Source organism: Emydura macquarii, unplaced genomic scaffold (assembly GCF_026122565.2).
Source record: "Emydura macquarii macquarii isolate MOO-44397 ecotype Brisbane River unplaced genomic scaffold, CSIRO-AGI_Emac_v2 contig_2246, whole genome shotgun sequence".
Lineage (NCBI taxonomy): Eukaryota > Metazoa > Chordata > Testudines > Chelidae > Emydura > Emydura macquarii.
In genome coordinates, this window is record NW_027132383.1 from 2346860 (window position 1) to 2366974 (window position 20115).

At 50.5% G+C, this 20115-nt stretch overlaps 1 protein-coding gene across 3 annotated transcripts in view; it reads right to left on the minus strand.

Annotated features, from left to right (window-relative positions):
* Nucleotides 1-3209: 3209 nt before the first annotated feature.
* HSF1 (heat shock transcription factor 1) overlaps nt 3210-20115 on the minus strand; it is a 94481-nt gene continuing 77575 nt past the window's right edge. For 2 of the 3 annotated variants that reach the window (XM_067560150.1, XM_067560152.1), the window contains exons 10-14: nt 19567-19653; nt 8636-8741; nt 8390-8455; nt 5322-5391; nt 3210-4362 (exon numbers count right to left, since the gene is read on the minus strand). In XM_067560150.1, coding sequence (XP_067416251.1) covers nt 4157-4362; nt 5322-5391; nt 8390-8455; nt 8636-8741; nt 19567-19653 — 535 coding nt within the window. In that variant the 3' untranslated portion in view covers nt 3210-4156. The remainder of the gene's footprint in view (nt 4363-5321; nt 5392-8389; nt 8456-8635; nt 8742-19566; nt 19654-20115) is intronic. The other variant, XM_067560151.1, reaches the window with a different exon arrangement.

The window sequence follows — 20115 nt, forward strand, 5'->3', positions numbered from 1 at the left end:
ATCTTACACAACTCTTAAATCTATTACATCTACACAGCTGATCAACCTTTTGTCAACCAACCTTGTAATCACATCAAACTATGAAATCAGATTCATTTGACAAGAACTATTTTCCATAACACCATGTTGACTGGTGCTTATTATATTCCTACCTTTTAATTCTTTATTGATTAAATCCTGTATCAGCTTTTCTGTTATTTTGCCCAGGCCTGATGTCTGGTTAACTGGCCTCTAATTGCCCAAGTCATCCTGCTTGTCCTTTTTGAATATTGGCACAACATTAGCACTCTTCCACAGTCTTCTGGAATTTCCCTGGTGTCCCCAAAATTAACATCAGCTGGCCAGAGATATCCTCAGCCAGCTCCTTTAGGACTTTTGGGTGCAAGTTATCCTGCTGATTAAATCCTGCTGTTCATTGCTAGTAGATGTCGCTTACCATCCTCCCTTAGTCACTAATGGACTGGAAAGCACTTCATCATCCTCATGTATATCTGAATACGGCCTCCCGCTTCTCTCTAAATGCAGAACAGAACTATTTGTTGAACTCTTCTTTCTTTTCTGCATCATTCTTCACTGTTTGGATTTTGAAATTGCAGTTTTGAAATGAAGAGCTGAAGTTACCATCTTCCCATCACAGCCTACAAGCTCCCGCGCCACTACTGATGGAGGAGAGTGGGGAGCACAGACACGTCAAGTAACAGGAAGTCCAATACAAAGGCGCTTCAGTCCGAAGAAATACTAAGGTGACTGTTCTTTCCCAGTAAAGATAATCACTCCTTAGTAACTCCCCTCAACATCAACACAGCTAAGCCGGGAGGGCCCTCTGCAAGGATGTGTGTAGAATTTATAGTACAGGACCCTGAATTCATGCGTTCTCACACACACCCACACAAAGCTTGACCACGGAGGGGACACGTGACGTTCCCTACACCACCAGCATTTTTCTTTTTCCAGACTCATGATAATTCCAGTTCACCAGGACAATTCTTTCTGCTTCTGACACCGAGAGCTCCTCTTTTCACATCACAAACAGCGCTACTGGGAAGGGGACAGACAAATGTGTAAGGCCTAGTCTGTCAATCCCCGTTATGGAGGTAGAGGCTTTTTCACAGTGAAGACAGGCTCAGAAACTCGGAAGAAGAAAATCAAGAAAGTAGCAAACAGAGCCAGACTGACTTCATGCCAAGGGGGAGGAGCAAACACCTGGCATAAATCACAGGGGAACGAAGAGGCCATGGAGACTGGTATTCTTGGAAGAAGGGAAGAGGCGGTTCTGGTGTAGAGGCAAGGCTTACATCAGACATGGGAGTGAGTGGAAAGCATACCCCCCATTGAATGGAAAGGGACAATAGTGAAGCCCTGCTAGAGAGGGTGGGAGTGTGTGTCAGGCCCGGGCAACACAACTCTAACCCCAATGATGGAGCAAGGTGGTAATACTGCAAAAGGGAAAGCAGCCGGTCCCCTCAGGACTGGCCCTCTGCTTACCTAGGAGAGCCATGCTGCCTATTTTAAAATGCAATGACAAGCCAGTTCCCTGCAAAAGAGCAGAATGAGGCCAGGTGACAGACAGTGGAATGCACGGAAGAAAGTTGTGCGCTTGAGGAGCTCAGAGACGCAAAGGGCCTGTCTACACTGCCATTAAAAACCCAGGGCTGGCCCATGCCCGCTGACTCGGGCTCGCGTCAAGGGGCTGTGTAATCATGGTGTGGACTTCCGGGATCGGGCTGAAGCCTGGGCTCTTGGACTCTCCCAACTCACAGGGTCCTAGAGCCCAGCTCCAGCCCGCACCTCTACACCACAGTTACATAGCCCCATAACCCAGGCGTCCGATTGCAGTGCAGACATACCCAGAGAGACCAGGACACTCCTCAGGATACACATCACTCTGTTCTTCTCGCTGGGTGCCCAGTGGGAATTGGATCTGACCCACTGCGTGCCACACCACTCCCAGTGCCTGGCTCCCACGGAGGTCGCAGTGGGTGTGGAAAGTGGATCGTCAGCTCCACTCTTTGGGTCAGTTCCCCCTTTGGGCCTGCATCTACACGAAGTGAGGGACCTCGCTGCATCCAATGGCTGGACTACCTCATTCATCCTTGTGCCCCCCACCCAGAGACACTGAAAGAGCCTTTTTGGTGGATATGCTGCACTTCTAACCCCCGTGCATTCTAGGACCCTAAAGAACCTCTCCCCTAGCGCTCAACTGTGTTACTGGGAACACAGACATAACGAAGGGTAACTGCACTGTGTTTGGGTGGGATCGAGAGGCCTGGCTAACTCGGTGCAGCCCAGTCCCTGTGGGACACAATGATCGTACAGGGTCCCAATTCTGGATCTGACAAACACCAAACTACGATGTCGTAACCATCTGCAGTCATCAAGACCTGAAGCACACCTGGGGAGCCAGCAGCTTGCTGGCGCCAGGCCTTGTGACTGTTACAAAGTCAAGGGGCCTGAAGCACTGGTTTCTTGCAACGCTTGTTCACGTAGTGTAGACAGCCCTTGCTGCTGTCTGTTACAGGCCCTCTGAGTGAAAGCAGCCACAGCGTTCTCTGTAACACCAACAGAGAAACAAGCAGCACATATGATTAACTAAGACGGAGAGAGGGAGGTTTTGAACACGCTGAATGTAACAATGCAATTTTTCTTTTATTGTTCTCACTAAAAAAGCGCTCCTCAGAGACATGCAAGTGTCCAACACATGTCTGGCGCATCGACATGGGCTCGTCCCCCATGTGCTCTAAAACAGAAACATCCTTGCAAATTCAGCCCCTAAACCTGTGCTGGGATTTCAGCGGGGAAACCACAACACAGAGTTTAAAGACACGCACCCCCTAAAATAAACCCTAGATCGTCTCCCACCAAAACCGGGAGCCATCCCCCGGTCTGCTGAGATGTGCCAGAGAAACCTGACCTCGGCATCTGCTGTTTTCTTTTGCTGAAGCTGGAAGCAGGAACGTCGGCTCTTGTAGACAAGTGCGGTAACAGCTCAAGCTACTGCTCAAAGCCTGAGAGGCAGAGCACACAGCACCTGGATCCAGATCACCCGAGTCAGTGTCCAGGGCTGTGAAGGACAGCTAAAGTGGAAGTTGAGCAGCTCTCAGGACTATGGTTAGCGCCTAGGACCTTCTCCCACCCAACTTCACTCCCGCAAACACAGAGAGGATAAAAATAAAGCTTTCAACCACACAAAAGCCACCGCCGGGCGATAGACCATTTGATTTATATATATTTGTATGTATATATATATAGATATTTATATATATATAGATAGATAGAAGTGGGTGCTTCTTCTCTCATGTAAAAATCCAAAATACAGTTTTTACTATTAACAATCTGAAGTGTAAATGTACAAATTTTTACTGCTAAGCAAAACCAACCTAACCAAAACAAAAAACAACACAAAGAAAAGAAACACACACGGAGCCAGAGAAAGGTAAAGAAACAAGAAAGTTGGGCTTCTCTGTGGCTGGGCCGGAGAAGCCGAGGGGCCCTGCCACGCGCGCACACAACAGCAGCAGGGAGCGAACCGCATGGCAGAGGCCACCAGGGGACCCAGCCCATCAGCGCCAGGTTGGGAAACTTGTATTTCTCCTTAAAAAACACCAAGTCCACCTCACTGGGGGAGGAGCATTCCCCTCGCAAAAACACAACCCCTTCTACATACCAAACAAGCTACCTGTTCCCGGGAGCGTCGTGCGGCCCTGCCGTCATGCCCCATCTCCATGGCAGGGGTGACGCGCCTGCTGACCGTTGCCAACTGCTGGGACCTTGCGCAAGGCCTGGCTGTCACCCTCGCCTGGGGTGCAGAATGAAACACAATCTCACTTAGTGACTAGCTACTCTGTGTCCACCCAGATCTCCCATCTGCACATCAAAGCCCCGGTGCCTGTCTGGCCTCTCTGGCCGGTTGGATGACAACCGCAGGACAGGGGTCTGCGCTGCGCAGCCCCGAAACCTGCCAACCTGCAGGAGCACTGGGTGGCTAGAATCTAAAGCAGATTTCAAAAAACCTCATTAAGCACACACACAAATGAAATCCTCACAGTGCCGGGGGAAGCAAACATGAACCGAAGGGTGTTGAGAGCTTTCAATGTCTGTGCAAAGCAAGGAGGCTGGCGGCTGGATTTCCCTTCCCAGCATGTTCTTGTGCTCAGCCTTAGGATACTGCAGGGTCCTTGGGTTTGGACGGCTCAGTCCCCGAAAGCAGAGAGATGGTGGGGTCTTCGGAGTACTCCTCCCCATCCGTGAAGTATGGCCCTTCCCCCAGCTCAAAGAAGATGGGCAGGTCTCCGCTCCCCATGTCGACGGCGCTCGAGTCCACCAGAAAGAGGGGCTGAGCTGTGTAGTGCACCAGCTGCTTTCCTACAAGGAGAGGACCCAGGTTAGCAGGGTGCGTCTCAGTGTCTATTTGTAAACCAGGGAGTGGGCGGGCGCAAGCCCACTGCTAAAGGCTCCTCCCTCAGCCTCAGGGGAGGAGTCACTGAGCCCAGGATACAACTGAGTACGGGGAACAACTAATAAAAAAACCAGGAAGGGGCATGGGGGTCACAGGGTCAAACGAAGAAAACCAGAATGGGACACCGAGCGGAGAACCCCGGACAGCGCCCGGATGCGTGAGTGCAGAAGGGAATGGAAGCAGGCCTCATAGTCGCAGAGCGCTCCCCCGCCAACCTCCTCTTCCTGGTCTTGTAGATGGCCACTTTGGCCAGGGCCAGGAAGAGGTTGACGAGGAGGTCCCGTGACTTCGTGGGGCCACGGATGGGGTATGTGTAGATGAACAGGTGCGGGGAGAAGTGGAGGTTCTGGAGGAGCCAGAAGAGGGGCTGCGGCCTGGCGCACTGGAGGTAAATGTGCGCCAGGGTCTCCCTCATGCAGCAGTAGGGACAAGTGTCAGGGCAAGGGGTGAACCGCGCCAAGTACGTGCCTGTGCTCACGGCCCCATGAAGGAGCCGCCAACTGATGTCCCCGGCAGGCTGTGGGGTCAGGGTGGAGTACAGACTGGCCCACCGGGGTCCTCACCCTTCACAGGTGGCAGCAGGTCCTGCCACTTGGTGTCAGGGCGGGACACGAGGGCGAGGAAGTGAAAGGTGTGCAGCACGAGAGTGTAGAGATGGTCCCTCAGCGCGGTTCGAAAGAGGACCAGCTGCAGGTCGTGCAGCCGGCTCGGTGCGTAGGGAGAGGGAAGCCGGGGGGTCTCGTGGGGGAAAGCACTGGAGGGCCAGGACTTAGGGGAGAAGAAAGAAAGTTGCTGCTGCTCAGAGAGATCCTGCCACTGAGCTCTGAGCCCTCGGCTCACGGGCAGGGGGATGGGGCCTTCTTACCCAGGTCTGTCGTGCTGACTTCTGTCTCAGCAGGCTTCTGCTGCTCCTGGGACGAGAGGAGATCCTGGATCTGTGGGGAGACAAGTTGGGCTGCTGAGTTCACCGCACAAGTCAAACTCCTTTGCACATGGAGCAGGGAGAGGGAAGGGACCTCGCCCGTGGCTGCCTAGGGGATAAGTGCACAGACAGCTGTGGTTTGTAATCTGGAAGCTCCAGCAGGCTGGAGATGGGCATCAGCTTTCAGAAGACTAAAATACACCTGGGAGCCAGGGAACAGCATCTGTGAGCTACTGCTGGCGCTGGCGGAGTCTGTTCCATGTGTTTCAGTCTCCACCTGAGTGCAGCTGCCTTGTAGAAATGTAGGTACCAGATCTGGTTTTCATACAGAGGTGGCCTGAAAGACTACATGTCGCTGCATGCAATGCTCACCATGATCTGAGCAGCAAGCCATACTGCATGCTGAGATCTGTAGTCTCCAGGGGCAATCCTCAGAAAATGCTTGCAACAGACTCTATTTCATTGTTACTAATCTGAAAGATCCCTGCAGGCCTCAGGTTCCCGGTAAATTGTCAGTGCGGCCTTTGGGCATCAGCCCGGCAGTAAGAACTCTACCAAACAAACTGGAGTGGGGTGGAAGGACGAGAGGATTCGTTAGGGTTATCACAACAGGAGACAACGCAGTGGGAAATGGCAGAATGCCCCCCGACTATCCCGAAAGTTCACCTAACTGCCACAGGGTGGTAAAGAAAACTGGGTTACTCTAAGGGCTGACACATTCTCTGGGTGAGAATCACTGCTAATCCCAGGACCAGACAGGCTGCTGTCTTTAGATCAGGAGTTCTTAAACTTTTTCAGAGTGGAAAACTTTTTAATGCAGGGACTGCTTCAGGGGATCACGTCCCTGTCACGACTAGCGCTACTGCTTCCATGGAAACACCACCTTAGGGAAATGTTTACATGTATATTTAGCTTCTTTTAATTCTATTTGGCAGCTGGAAATCAGAAGGAGCTGGCCCCATAGGCACAGCCAGCTCTCTGCACACAATCCCGCCACAATTTGGGAACCTGAGCAGCTGACTGTCCCCAGCGCAGAGATTTACACCAGTGCAAAGGCAAAGTGAGGACAGGAGCAAATCGAGTGTCCATTCCAGCATTAGGTAAGAGAAGAGAGAAATATTACATATCTACTGCACAAAAATCCAAAGCAAAACACTTGGTTAGCTGGAGTTAAGTTGTGAATTTTAGAAGAGCCGTTAACAGCCCATCAAAAAATCACACTCACAAATATTTGACAACTTCACTAAAACCCAAAGGTTGGAGAATCTGGAAACGAACAGTTCAGGGATCCAACTCCACAGCCATATAATTCTTCCCTCTTCATCACCGTCCCACTTGACTTGCATTGCCCCCCAAGAATCCTACCCACACGCTGCCCTTGGTCTCTGATCTCACTCAACGCAGGCCCTCATCTCTTCCTCCGTATAGCCGCTGTTGGAGCAGAGCCAGGAGTCAGCAGAAGGTCAGTTTAAATAATTTACAGTGTAAATGTTATGTACATAACACAGCTTTTTGTATCCTTGCACTCCTCCAACTCTCCCCCAGTAACACCCAGAGCCCCGTTCCCGCTCAGCCAGAAACCTTGTGTTTGGGGTCAAGCCATTTTGGGGGTAGGAAGCTAGAAAAATGTTCAGAAAGTGAATGACGGATATTTGTGAAACACCCTCATTGCAAAACCCCTTTTGTGAATGTTACCAAACTTCCCAGACGCAGGGCTGGCCTACACTAGAGTTCTGTCGACAAAGGTCAGCTGTAGTCGACAAAAGAGTGGAGGTGTCCGGACTAAAATGCTCTTTCCACCGACGTACCTCCCCTGCTAGGCCGACATAATAAAACCACCTCAACAAGAGGTGTAGGGCTTATGTCGGCTAGTTAGGGCGAGGCAGTGTCAATGTAGACACTGTGTCCCTTACGTTGGTTGTGGGGCTGTCATTCTTGGAGACCTGGGCAGCTGCTCTCTGCTCCTGGCTGAGAGCGGGAAGGGGAGAAGCCCGGGAGCTTCTCCATCAGCTCCTGGGGAGCTGGGCAGCCTTGTCAATTTCAGAGCTCAGGGGCAAGAAGACTCAGGTGGCTTCCACCCGGAACGGGGAGAGGGGAATGGGGAGTGTGTGAGTGTGTGTGTGGGGGGTGTTAATTACTGCAGTGGCTGTAAGTCCACCTATGTTAGGTCCACTTATTTTTCTAGTGGAGACAAGGCCAAATTCTACCTGGCCTGGGAGAGCTCAGGGGGTCGGTTCATTTTTGTGGAAGTTTGTGGAGGTTAAAAAGGGCTCTTATAATTGTAAGTTAGGATCAGTCTGAACTATGGAGTGACTACCACTGGTCCCTTACGCCTTCCTTTCAGCCTCCCAGTGAGCGTCCTCTATATCACGCTGGGCCGGTGAGCTCTCCGGGCAGGGAGCAGCCTGTTACGCACCAACAGACAAGGGGGGGAGAGGTAATATCTTTTGGTGGACCAACTTCTCTTGAGACAAGCTATGGAGCTGCACAGAGCTCTCCTTCAGCACTGAGCACATTGCTGGTGCTGTGCTAGTACGTACAACAATAAATAATGCAACGTGCCAGGGAAACCACTGGAGCTTGCCTTTAAAGGAAACCTCTTCTGAAGGTTTGCAAACCAGAAAGGAGGGGTTATGGAAACCACCTGCAGTTCTATGGGCTTCAGTGCAACTCCGTGCTGAGGGAGCAGAGCCTGCATGAGAGATGAAGTCTCAGCACCTACTTAGCTCAGCATGAATGATGAAGTTGATCTGCTCGCTGAATAAATTAGTCAGAGGAAGCCTTGGTGCTAAGTGAATTATTTCCACCTGGTGGCTCCCCAAGCCCTTACAGGGCTGTGAGATACCCTGCCCCCAACCTCACCACCCCCTCCATGTTGGAATTAGCCTGGACTCCCTTGCGAGCCTGCTGGGGCCTCCCTTTCATCAGAGGGAGGGGTTGCTGCGGAACAGCTTCAGACGCTTTATTCTGGCAGCTGGGTGTGCATGGAGGGATTGTGAACAGCTACTCACACTCGCGAGGCTGCTGTCCAGGTCAGGAAGGTTCATGTCTGTAACCGTCATTGAAGGGCTAAACAGCTGCCAAAGGAAAGAATGATTAGTGCAGGGAAGGACAACAACCCCAGACACACTGTGGAAATGCAGTTGATGCTCCCCTGTCCATCTGCCACTGCAAGCCACATGCACATGGTACCGCAGGCCACAGCTTGGTCCCAGCTCCTGGAGGGGGCCCTGGGAGGGAGGGTTTGAGATACTCACATCCAGCAGAGCGCTTGTGTCTACACTGAAGCCGTGCGTGGTCAGCATGGTCTGGAGGTTATCCAGGTTGGAATCAATGGTATCTAGATGGTCATTTAGCTCATTCCTGTGTAAAGGAAAGGACACAGACCAGGTCAAGGTTGGAAGATTTCCTCTGGGCTCACGCAGGGGACTCTCTCAACCCAAGGAATGAAACCTCTATTAAAAACTGAGCAGGAAAGCAGAGTTTGGGCTCATGGCTAATTACACACGTGCCAGCCTCCAATTCTGTTCTTGCCAGTGAGCTCAGGTGCGCTGATACAACATTGGAACAAGGGTCCCCCCACTTAACTATCTTGCCTGGGCCTAGAGGGGTCACCAGGACTGTTCCTGCTGAGAGGTTTATGGGCCAGCAACAAGGATGAGGAAGAAACAGTGGATGTCTTATGACAACACATGTGGTTAGTATTCCCAGAATGCACCAGGACTTCCAACACCATTTGGGATAGTGACCTCATTATACTCTGCACCTCTACAGACAGACGCTTTGGACTTGTTCTTCGGTCCAGGCACCTCAATCTTCCCTAGCTTTTAAGAATCGATACAGGGCAAGGAGAAGGTAAAAAACCCTGCTGAATTCAGTCTGGGGGAAATGGTTCTAAGAACCCTACTGGTCTGATAAACCCTGGTACCTGGAATGGTCACTGGAAAAAGTCTCATTCTTTCATAACGGAAGCTAGTGAGTTTCTCAATGACACTGAAGGTAACTGGAGTCGAACCTGCACACACGTCTCTCTATGGCTAATGGGTATGTGAAGTTACATACGATGCGTATAGCACAAGGTTTCCACTGTAATCATATCACACTCGTAAGCTAACAGCCAAGTTCAGGTAAAGGCTAAGTGCCAAGCAAGTCAGGTGGACTGAGTGACAAATACGACTGACTCACAGGACCCTGCGTTAGGGGAGCTGAAGTCAATACCAGGAGGTAAGTAGGTAGGTTGTCCTGGAGAGGACTGGATTTTAACTGGGCCTGGAAGATTTAGCTGGTGGTTACCTGGATAGCAAAGAGAGAACAAACAAAGCTAAAGTGAGACTGAAGGAGTAGGGGAGCTGGTTTCAATTCCTGAACATTTCCTGAGGCGGCTTCTTCTTCTTGTCCCTTGAGGTTCATTCCATTTGTGTTCCCGGTGTTCTAGAGCAGCCAGTGCAAACAGACGGCATAAATCAGAACACCTCCCAGACGCTTGGGCGCTGTCTGGAATCACCTTCTCTCTGAAACACAAACGCTCCGCTCCACAAACTGACTGCTCGTGCGAGAGGTTGGGCTTTGGGAACACGGGGCCTGGTGGCGGATCGCTGACGTTCATGGAGTTCAGCAGTGGCAGGTGTGGACCGTCGTATCTTCACCTATGGGCAGCAGAAACCCAGGTCATGAGCTCCCTTCCCAATTGGATGGAACTCCATGTTGGGAGGAGGCACAGTGCTATTGCTGCTCCTTGCCCCAAGCAGCTGTGTTTTGGGTTAATTCCTAGCTACACGCTCCTTGGAGCCCAAGAAAAGTGAGGTCTGCCGGTCGAGGAGAGTGCTCCAAAGGTCTGGGATGGAAGTTTCAGCTCTACCATGCTGGAAGCACGCTTGAACACATGGCCCCAGATTCAATGGGCCCCACCAGGCTCTTTCATCCTGTGAGGAATTTCATTGCCTCCTGGAGATGATGATGGACGAGGACTGAAAACATGCAGTGGGTCAATAAACTTTCAGGTGGCTTTAGCCCAGGTGATCTGACAACATGGACCCAGTGCTTGTCTGGAGCTCAGCTAAGGAGATGCACTCCTGGAGAATGAAGAGGAAGATACAGCAGAGGAAGGCATGTGTGTTGGGTACCGCAAAGCAAGCTCAGAAGGAGCAGTCATCAGACACCTGCTACACACCGTCTGTGCTGGCAGCATGATGCTATTAATGCCACTGAAAAGAGTGAAAAACTGCACAAAAGCTATTTCCTCTCTCTGGAACCTACACCTGGCTAGGGTTTGTTTCTCCAACACCACTGCCCAGGGGTGTCCTGAAGAACAGAATACCTCCTTGGCCACTCCTGGTGTCTTTACAATGATCTCCCTGCAAGGCAAATAATGCTTCAATGCTCTTGCAGTTAGAGTACCATCTGCTTGCAAAGAATAGTGACACCAATCACGGAACCAAGACTGTCTGTCATCACTGCTGGTAATGGAGGCTGCAAATTCACAGCTAAGAAAATCTAGCTACAGAAATGATTACGCCATCGGAGTAACCACGCTCACCGACCCTCGCAATACTGTGCTCAGGATCGCAGGAAAAGCAGGCCACCGACAGGGACCAAGAACACATTCATCTCTCCGTTTCCCTCTGTATACAACCTGGAGACACAAAGAGATTTTATAGTTCTTCCAAGGCCCATGCACTGCATGCCCTCCACAAATAAGTTACTTACCTGTGTATGTTCTCCAAAGATCACATTCTGCACAGATTTTCACCCCGGTTCTGAGGCCCTCAGTACATAGCACCAGGAACACTTTGCAGGATTTGAGGTATTTCCAGCAACCCCCCAGTCAGAAAACAACTTTTACTAGCATGGACTGGTTATACCAAGAGTCACAAACTGAGGATGGGCTGAAGCTAACTATAACTATTTGAACTCAGCTAGTATCTTCACCACCAGGAGACTTGGAGACACACATACAGAGCAAGGACTTAACCACGGTCACATAACAAGTCAGTGGCAAAACTGGGATTAAATCAGGAGTTTCAAACCATTTCCAAAGCAGCCTTTTCAAGTCTCCGTGCAACTCTTGGAGGAGAGAAAGGAATTCTGGCCCAGTGTTTTCTATACATGGTGACACAGCCTGGTTCCTTACACCACTGATAGGTAAACCTCTCTTCCTGGAGTCAGGCTCGGAGGTCACTGAGCTGCACTCTTCTTTCTCAAGATGGCTCTGCCATCAAATGCTCCTGGGGTAGGGAGGGAATAATGAGCATGGTTCTCTGGAGCAATGCACTTATGCGCGAACTTCTTCAATGTACTCTGGGTGGAAGTAAGAGGAGTCCACAACTACTCCTCTCTAAGGAAGAGCAGAGGGAGGGTTGTGCACGTGGTGCTAAGGATGGAGCTTTAAGAATCTAGCAAGGTTTGCCCTGGTGTCTCTCTCTCTCGCCAGCTCGAGATGGATGGTCTGAGGGAACCGAGAGACACACGTGCTGACTTTTGAATATGGGAGAAGGCCAAAAGACTCCTTCCACAGTGCTGAAATGGGACTAACTGCTTCTGTTCAAGTCTGAGTCTCTGGCAAAGAGGGCTCCTGATCCCAGCACCTGGCAGAGAAAGCAGCGGGCACCCTTCCTGGAAACGGAACCACCAGAAGCAGCCCTCAGTGGGTGTGTGAGACACAGCATCTGTCATCAGCGCGAGCACTCCGTGCCTGGAAGCGCAGGCCTGCTGAGCGGAGACAGGCCACTCTGACATGAGGCAGAACACCCCGGAGGCTCAGGTGGGAGGCCACGTGACCCAGGATTGAGAGCTAGGAAACAACAGCTGTATTTCTGGAGACTGAACCAGACTAAGATCCAGTCGGTGTCTGTCTCCAGGCACATGAATCACTGTGCAGAGAAAGCAGTTGAACGCGCGTGTAAAGAAACAGGGGAATGATTTCAGGGACGCAGAACTAGACACTGATATAAACCATTAGAGGATTCGTGAATGAAAGTTCTGGGTATGCTTCACCAGTCACACACACTTTATAAAACAGAGTATCTTCACGGTAACCACTGCTAAGAGTCTCTTTCTGTTCTGACTGCCAACTACCTCATAAGAATAATAAACCTCTGCCATACACCAGACTGCACTCTAGCGCCAGCTCCTTGGCTCCCATGGGCAGCCTGGCAGATAGAACACATGCTATTGTGAAACCCTTCCTGTCTGACTTTCCATCTGATGAAGTGATGTGAGTTAGTGCATGCAGTGTGGTCTCTATTTGTGTGGGCTGTTTTATGGTCTGAGAAGCAGTTATGTAAAAATAGCACCTTCTTACTGAGCAGATCAGCTCTCTATGGGCAGGTATGCTTCCTAGCAGACAGATGTGTTCTGTACTGATGCTGGGTATTCTACATACTATCGGAGCGTGAGCTGGTTTACGTTCTGCCACATGTACCGTCAGTGAAGTTCTGATGAGAGAGCCTTCTTTCTTGCTATTGAGGTGGGAGGAAGACAGAATGCAGCTTGACTGTCCGTCCCCACTGAGAGTCTGCAGGGCAGTTACAATCAGTAACCACCCCTTCTTCTTCAAGTGATGGTCCCTATGTGGATTCCACCGTGGGAAGCGCAGCGAGCAGTAATCCGAATGGAGGCTGGGTTAGGGCTACGTAGAAGCTAAAGTTTGCAGGACTGCAGTACCCACAGTGCATCCATGGATGTACTGTTAGCCAACGCATAGTGAGCCATGAACGTGTGCATGGAGGTCCATGTTGCTGCTTTGCAGATGTCCTGCCAAGGCACGTCGACAAGGAAGGCTGTCGTAGCCACCTGTGCCCTTGTGGAGCGCGCTCTGATACTTGGTGAGAGTTGAACGTTAGAAAGGGAGCAGCACCCCGTAATGCAATGGACAATTCAGCGGGAGATATGCTGGGAGGAGGGTGCACGTCCTTTGCAGTGATCTGCTATAGTCACAAAGAGCTTAGGCAATGTCCTGAAGGGACGAGTGTGTTGGAGGTAAAAGTCCAGCGCCCATCTAACATCGAGTGAGTGTAGGGGTCTCTGCCTGTTGGAAGAGTGAGGTTTGGGGTAGAAAACAGGAAGGTGGATAACTTGGTTAAGGTGAAACTGGGAGACAATCTGAGGGAGAAATTTAGGGTGAAGCCAGAGGGAGACTCCTTGTGGAAAAAGATAAAGAGGGGGGGGAGGGGGTCTGCCATCATGGCTGCTAGCTCACTGAGCTGAGGTAATAACCACAAGGAAGATAACTTTCATAGACAGGTGAGTAAGGGAGCAGGTGGATAAGGGTTCAAAGGGTGGCCCTGTGAGTGAGAAAGGACTGGATTAAGGTCCCAGGCAGGGGTGGGACTTCTGATGGCTGGAAACAAATTAAGCAAACCTCATAAAAATCTAGTCACAGTCGGATGGCTAAAGACAGAATCCATCCACTGGTGGGAGGAAAGCACCAATAGCTGCCAGATGAACTTTATGGAGGAGTGCGTGAGGCCAGACTGCCACAGGTGGGGGAGGTAGTCCAGGACTCTCGGGACACGTTAGATAAAGGATAATGATTGAAGCCCATTGAGTGAAATGCTGCCACTTAGCCGGATAACAGGTTCTGGTCGCCGAATACCAGCTATGCGTAAGTACCTGTCGTACTGGGGAGAAACAGGCATTATCTATACGTGAGACCCATCCCAAAACCATGCTGTGAGGTGGAGTGGTGCTGGACTGGGGTGTTGGACGTGTCTGTCTTGTTGTGTGAGAAGGTTCAAGAGGAGGGGAAGAGAGATCGGGGGGCGGATGGAGAGGTGTAGCAGGTCCGAGTACCAGTGCTGTCTGGGCCACGACGGGGGCTATTGAGCATGACTCGCACCCGGTCTTGTTTCAGTTTGTGGCACATCTGAGGAATTAGCGGAATGGGTGGGAAGGCGTATCGGAGATCTGACGTCCATGGGATGAGAAAGGCGTCCCCCATCGATCCCTTCCCTAGCAAACCTCTGGAGCAGAAGACGGGAAGCTTGTTGTTCACTACTGAGGCAAAAAGGTCCCGTGTCGGGGTTCCCCACTGCTGAAAGATGTTGCAGAGAATGGGGTCATGGGGCTCCCATTCATGAGAGAGATGGAAGGAGCGATTCAGTTTGTCTGCAAGGACATTGTCTGTCCCAGGTAAGTGCACTGCCTGTAATGTTATGTTGTGTTTCAAGCACCAATTCCAGAGGCGGATCATTTCCTGGCATAGAGATAGGGATCTGGCTCCCCCTTATTTGTTTACATAGCAAACTGTTGTCATGTTGTCTGTTAGAAACGGAACTTGTCTGCCCCGGAGCAGAGGAAGAAGGTCATGGCAAGCTTGTAGGACCACTCTCATTTCTAGGATGTTGATATGCATCCGTGCCTTCCTGGGGGACCATAGTCCTTGTGTTGTGTGGCCCCACACATGGGTGCCCCAACCCACAAGGGATGCATCTGTCACCAATGTAGTATGTGGGTCGGGTTGGTGGAACGATATGCTCACCAAGACTTTGGTTGGGTCCTGCTACCATTTCAGGGAGGCTAGTACTCGTGGGGGTAGTGAAATCCATTTGTTCAGGTGGTTCCTTTGGGGATCGTAAACCGTTCGTAGCCAATGTTGCAGACAGCGCATATGAAGTTGAACATGTGGGGTGACTGATGTGGATGCTGCCATGTGTCCAAGGAGTGAGACGCACATCCGAACATGTGTGCAACGATGGTGTTGCAGTTTACGAGGGTGGCATGGCGATTTTTGGGGAGAAACACCCGTGCCACTCGAGAATCTAGGGTGGCTCCCATGAACGTGAGCTTTTTGGAAGCGGTGAGGGTGGACTTTTCCTCGTTAATGCATACGCCGAGGTTGGTCAAGTGGTCTTGTAAAGTCTGAATGGTCATTAGCAGATGTTTGCACAAGGGTGCCACTAGTAACCAGTCGTCTAGGTAGGGGAACGGTGAGTGACCTAGTCATCTCATGTAGGCCGTCACTACTGTGAAAACTTTCATAAATACCCATGAGGCAGTGGCTATTCCAAAGGGGAGGATGTGGAACCGGTAGTATGACTGTCCTATGCAGAAGTGGAGGAACCTGCAATGGGCAGGGTGGATGTTGATGTGAAAATAGGCATCTTTCATATCGAGAACCGTGAACCAGGCCCCACGCTGAATGGCAAGTGTGAGTTGAGGTATCAGTAGCGTTTGGAAACGGAATTTGTGGATGAATTTGTTGAGTGCCCGTAGGGTCTTAGGTCTCAGCCCTTCTTTGGAACAAGGAAGTAAGGGGAGTAGAATCCATGGTCTTGATATCTGGGCGGGACTTGCTCTATGACACCCTTTTGGAGCAGAGCCAACGTGTCCTTGTGCAGGAGCTGAGTTTGGTTTGCATCCACCTTTTTGGTCCACGACGGGGATGAGGCAGAAAGGTGTGAAATGCTATGGAATACCCTTGTTGTACAATGTCTATGACCCACTGGTCGGTGATGATCTGGCTCCAGTTGTTATATGGGGCAAGACGACCTCTGAAGCAAGTGGGAAGGCCTGAGGTTGGATGGAGGAGAGGTTTGAAGATCTCTGTGTTTGAGTCAAAAGTGTTATCTTGGGCATTGATGAAGGGCAGAGGCCGCTGGGTGGCAGCAGGGGAATGTCTAGATCGTTGTGAACGTTGCCAGTGCTATTGCTGCTGTTCTTGTGGATGCGGGGGGTAAGGCTGGTAAGTGGGTCTAGGTTGATACCGGGGCTGATATGTTTGAAAACACATGGGGGCCAGGGAATAGAGGCCCAAAGAGCAAATGGTAGCTCTGGAGTCCTTCAGTGAGTATAGGCTTTCATCTGTTTTATCACTAAATAATTTCGGATTGCCGAATGGCAAGTCTTCTACGGTCGTCTGGACCTCTTTAGGGAATCTGAAGGTCTGAAGCCATGAGACCCTCCTCAATATAAGACCCGAAGCTAGGGATTGCACCACTGCATCCGCATCCACTGCTGCCTGGAGGGAAATTTTGGATACCAGTTTGCCCTCCTTGACTAGAGCCTGGAATTCTGCGCGTCTGTCTTCTGGTAGCAAGACCTGGAATTCCGCTAGCTTGGAGTATGATCTGAAGTCGTACTTAGCCAATATGGCTTGATAGCTGGCTATATAGAATTGTAAGCCTGCCAGTGAGTATATCTTGTGACCAACAAGATCCAGTTTCTTTGATGCTTGGTCTGGGGGGATAGCTCTCGGATGTTGCTGTTTAGCTCGTTGCACCGCAGCCTGGACCACCAGTGAGTTGGGTGGTGGGTGCATGAAAAGGAAATCAGAGTTCTTAACTGGGACTAGATACTTGTGTTCTGCATGTTTAGGTGTTGGAGCTCAGGATGCCGTGGTAAGCCAGATTGTTTGTGCTGGCTGTAAGATGGCCTTATGAATGGGCAAGGCTATCCAGGAAGGGCCCACCAGTTGGTGAATGTCCAGAAACTCATCTTGAGATTCTGTGATATTTTCTGCAGGTAATTTAAGGGTTGTTGCCATGCGTCTAAGTAGATCTTGATATTGGCCATGATCATTGAGTGGTGATGCAGATGGTGGGATAATGGCATCATCCGGAAAGACGAGGCTGCTGTAGAAGGCGGTGGATCCATTGGTCCCAATGGATCGGTTGGTGCCAGCAGTGCTGTAGCCTCATTGTTCTCCAGATACCGATGGTGCCATGTATATCGATGAAGGGTGGGATGTGGTTGTTTGGTTATAATACAGGTTCCAATCTTGCCTGTATGACCTGTGGTCCGATCGTGGTGGTGGACCTTGAGGGTATTGGAACCATTGGTGTTGTGGTGGAACTTGTGTAGGTGCACAGTAAGGTTGTGAACTACGTTCTGAGGGGAAGCGCTGTTCTGGTTCAGATGACTAATCAGGATCTGACATCTCCAATAGCGGCGGTACCATCGGTAAAGGTGGTGCCAGCAGCAGTTGTGTCAACTGCTGAGGTTGCGGAGCTGGTAAGGATTGTAGAGCTGGTGGAGGTTGTGAGACCAGTGGTGGCAACGGGGCTGGAGGTCCCACTGGAGTCACAAAACTCTGTTACCGATTGATGGTAAAGCAGTAACGGTTCATCTGTTAGAAACAGGGCCGTACGGTACTCTGTGCACCCTTGCGTGCGGAACCAATGGCTGTAACAATTTTGCCATGGGGTTTAGTGGCGACAAATGGTCCAAAGTGCGAGGTACTGGGTCCAGTGATAGTCTGTAGTCTGAGAACACCATGGAAGCAGCCAGACTAGCGGTGTCCTTAGATTTTTTGTCTGTCTTTATCCTTTTGGGCGCTGGAGCCACTGAGTCTGCTCGCAACCTCTCACCCAGCTGTTCGTGGCTTGGGAAGGAAATGTGGTGTTTAGGGGTGGTCCCTCCCGGGGATCCGCCTTTATGCCCGTGACCATGTCTTTTCTTATGAGACTTGGCCAGTGCTGGTGGTGCTGCCGGTACCGATGTGGCTGCTGGTGCTGGAGCCGTCGGTTCTGATGGATGGTTCTGGTGTGTCTGCCTGTGCGCCACCTCCTGGTGCACACATGGGCACATGGCTTCCATAAGGAATTTGTGAAGCCTAAACTGTCTCGCTTCTTGGCTTCTCAAGGGGAAGGAGTGACAAATAGAGCACTGTGAAACGACGTGGGGTTCCCCCAAACAGTACAAGAAGCGTTGGTGCTCGGCACTCAACGACAAGGACTGAGGGCATGTGGCACAGTTTTTAAAACTGGCTTGCTTTGGCATACTCCCTACACGAATGGGGTGGGGAAGAAAACTTGAGAACTTATCTCATTCTCACTACTAACTAACTTTAACTTTGAAAACACTTTTTTTTTTTTTTTTAAACTCTATGCTAAGACTAAAATCTAACAACTATTTCTAATTAAAATGTTAATTGCTATGCAGGATCTATGAGGAGAAGATGGAATTCCAACTCTAGCCATAGGGTGGTAAGAGGAAACATAGGGCTTCGACCCGCGCAGACATATGAGATCTCGGACGTGATCTCCACGTGGAATCCACATAGAGACCATCACTCGAAGAAGAAGTCATGTGCTCCAATCACCTATCATTTTCGTTGCCCTCCGCTGGACTCTCTCCAATTTGTTCACATCCTTTCTGTAGTGGCGGGTCCAAAACTGGACACAATACTCTAAATGTGGCCTCACCAGTGCCGAATAGAGGGGAATAATCACTTCCCTCCATCTGCTGGCAATGCTCCTACTAATGCAGCCCAATATGCCATTAGCCTTCTTGGCAACCAGGGCACACTGCTGACTCATATCCAGCTTCTTGTCCACTGTAACCCCCAGGTCCTTTTCTGCAGAACTGCTGCCTAGCCAGTCGGTCCCCAGTCTGTAGCTGTGCATGGGATTCTTCCGTCCTAAGTGCAGGACTCTGCACTTGTCCTTGTTGAACCTCAGCAGATTTCTTTTGGCCCAATCTTCCAATTTGTCTAGGTCACGCTACAGCCAGACTCTGGGCCAGTCTCTGGGCAACCTAACAAGCACAGGTGGGCTGCACTTAGCTGCCTGATTGGTGGAAAGAGTCAGGAGACCAACTCTTCAGCCCAGCAGCAGCACCAATCTGGCAACTGCACAAAGCGTTTGCTCATGGTTGTGATATGTGCCTGTTTGTATCCAGCCTTACTCTTGCCTTGGACCCAGCTTCGCCTGTCTTGCCTCTCTTCAGGTAACCCAGCTCTGACCCTAGGCCCCGATTCCTAACTTCCAACTCTGGCTCTGATCCTTGACTTTGGCACCTAGCCTCCTACTTCCGCTTTGACCTTGGGCTCATATTCCTGGCTCCCGACGACTGCTCTAACCACTAGGAACAACCAGCCATGCCCCACTCCCTGACAAAAGCTCATAAGGCCATCTCCTTCATCCACAAAACAGGTTGAGCAGTGACAACATGAGTACAGGCTTCCCGACCCCACCCTGCCCAGACCCCCCAGAGGGCTAAGAAGGGAGTTTAGTCTCCATGGCCCATTCCATACTTAGCCTCGATGCTGAGTTGGCCAACAAGGTTCCCATTTGGTGCCAATTTTCATAGTTTTTTTTGTGATATAGAGTCCAAAGAACTGCTTATCAGATAGTTACTGTAGGGAAAGCTGACCTCAAAGACAGGACAACTCTCTGTTTAGCACAGTGTTCCCCTGCTTTCTTGCCCAGAATTGCAATGCCTAGGGACATCAGGTTATTGAAATGCTAACCCTTGCTGTGATCTGCAATGAAGTGAGGAAGAGGAAGAACTGGGGAAAAGACGAGTGACTTCTGTCATCTGCGGAGTGCGAGTCAAACTGAAAAATACAAACAGAAGAGGAATGCTAGATTCAAAAGACTCAGAATCAGACACTTTCAGGAATGAAACATTTGTTACTTTCAAAGGCAAGAACAGTTTATCAACCATGCTCTGGTGCTTTAGCTCACATGGCATGCACTGCACTGTACCCATGTTATCGCAGGGCTTTTCTGGGCAGCCAAGCAATTCCAAGGCTGAGACAAAATTGTTAATGATACAAAACAAAAATGAACACTCCCAGCAAAAGAAAGCCAGAGGACAGCACAACTGCATCACAGCCACACACACTTAGAAAGTTCTCAGCTAGACGTTGATTTCTGATGTGGGTTTACTGTACTGCAGGGGTGGCTAAGCGCTGTACTGGGGCATTCTAATGCGTGGATCATGGTCACTGTCATTTTTAATATGCAGCTGCAAGCCACTGCGAACACAAGGCCCATTTGTGCGATGCTCCATCTTA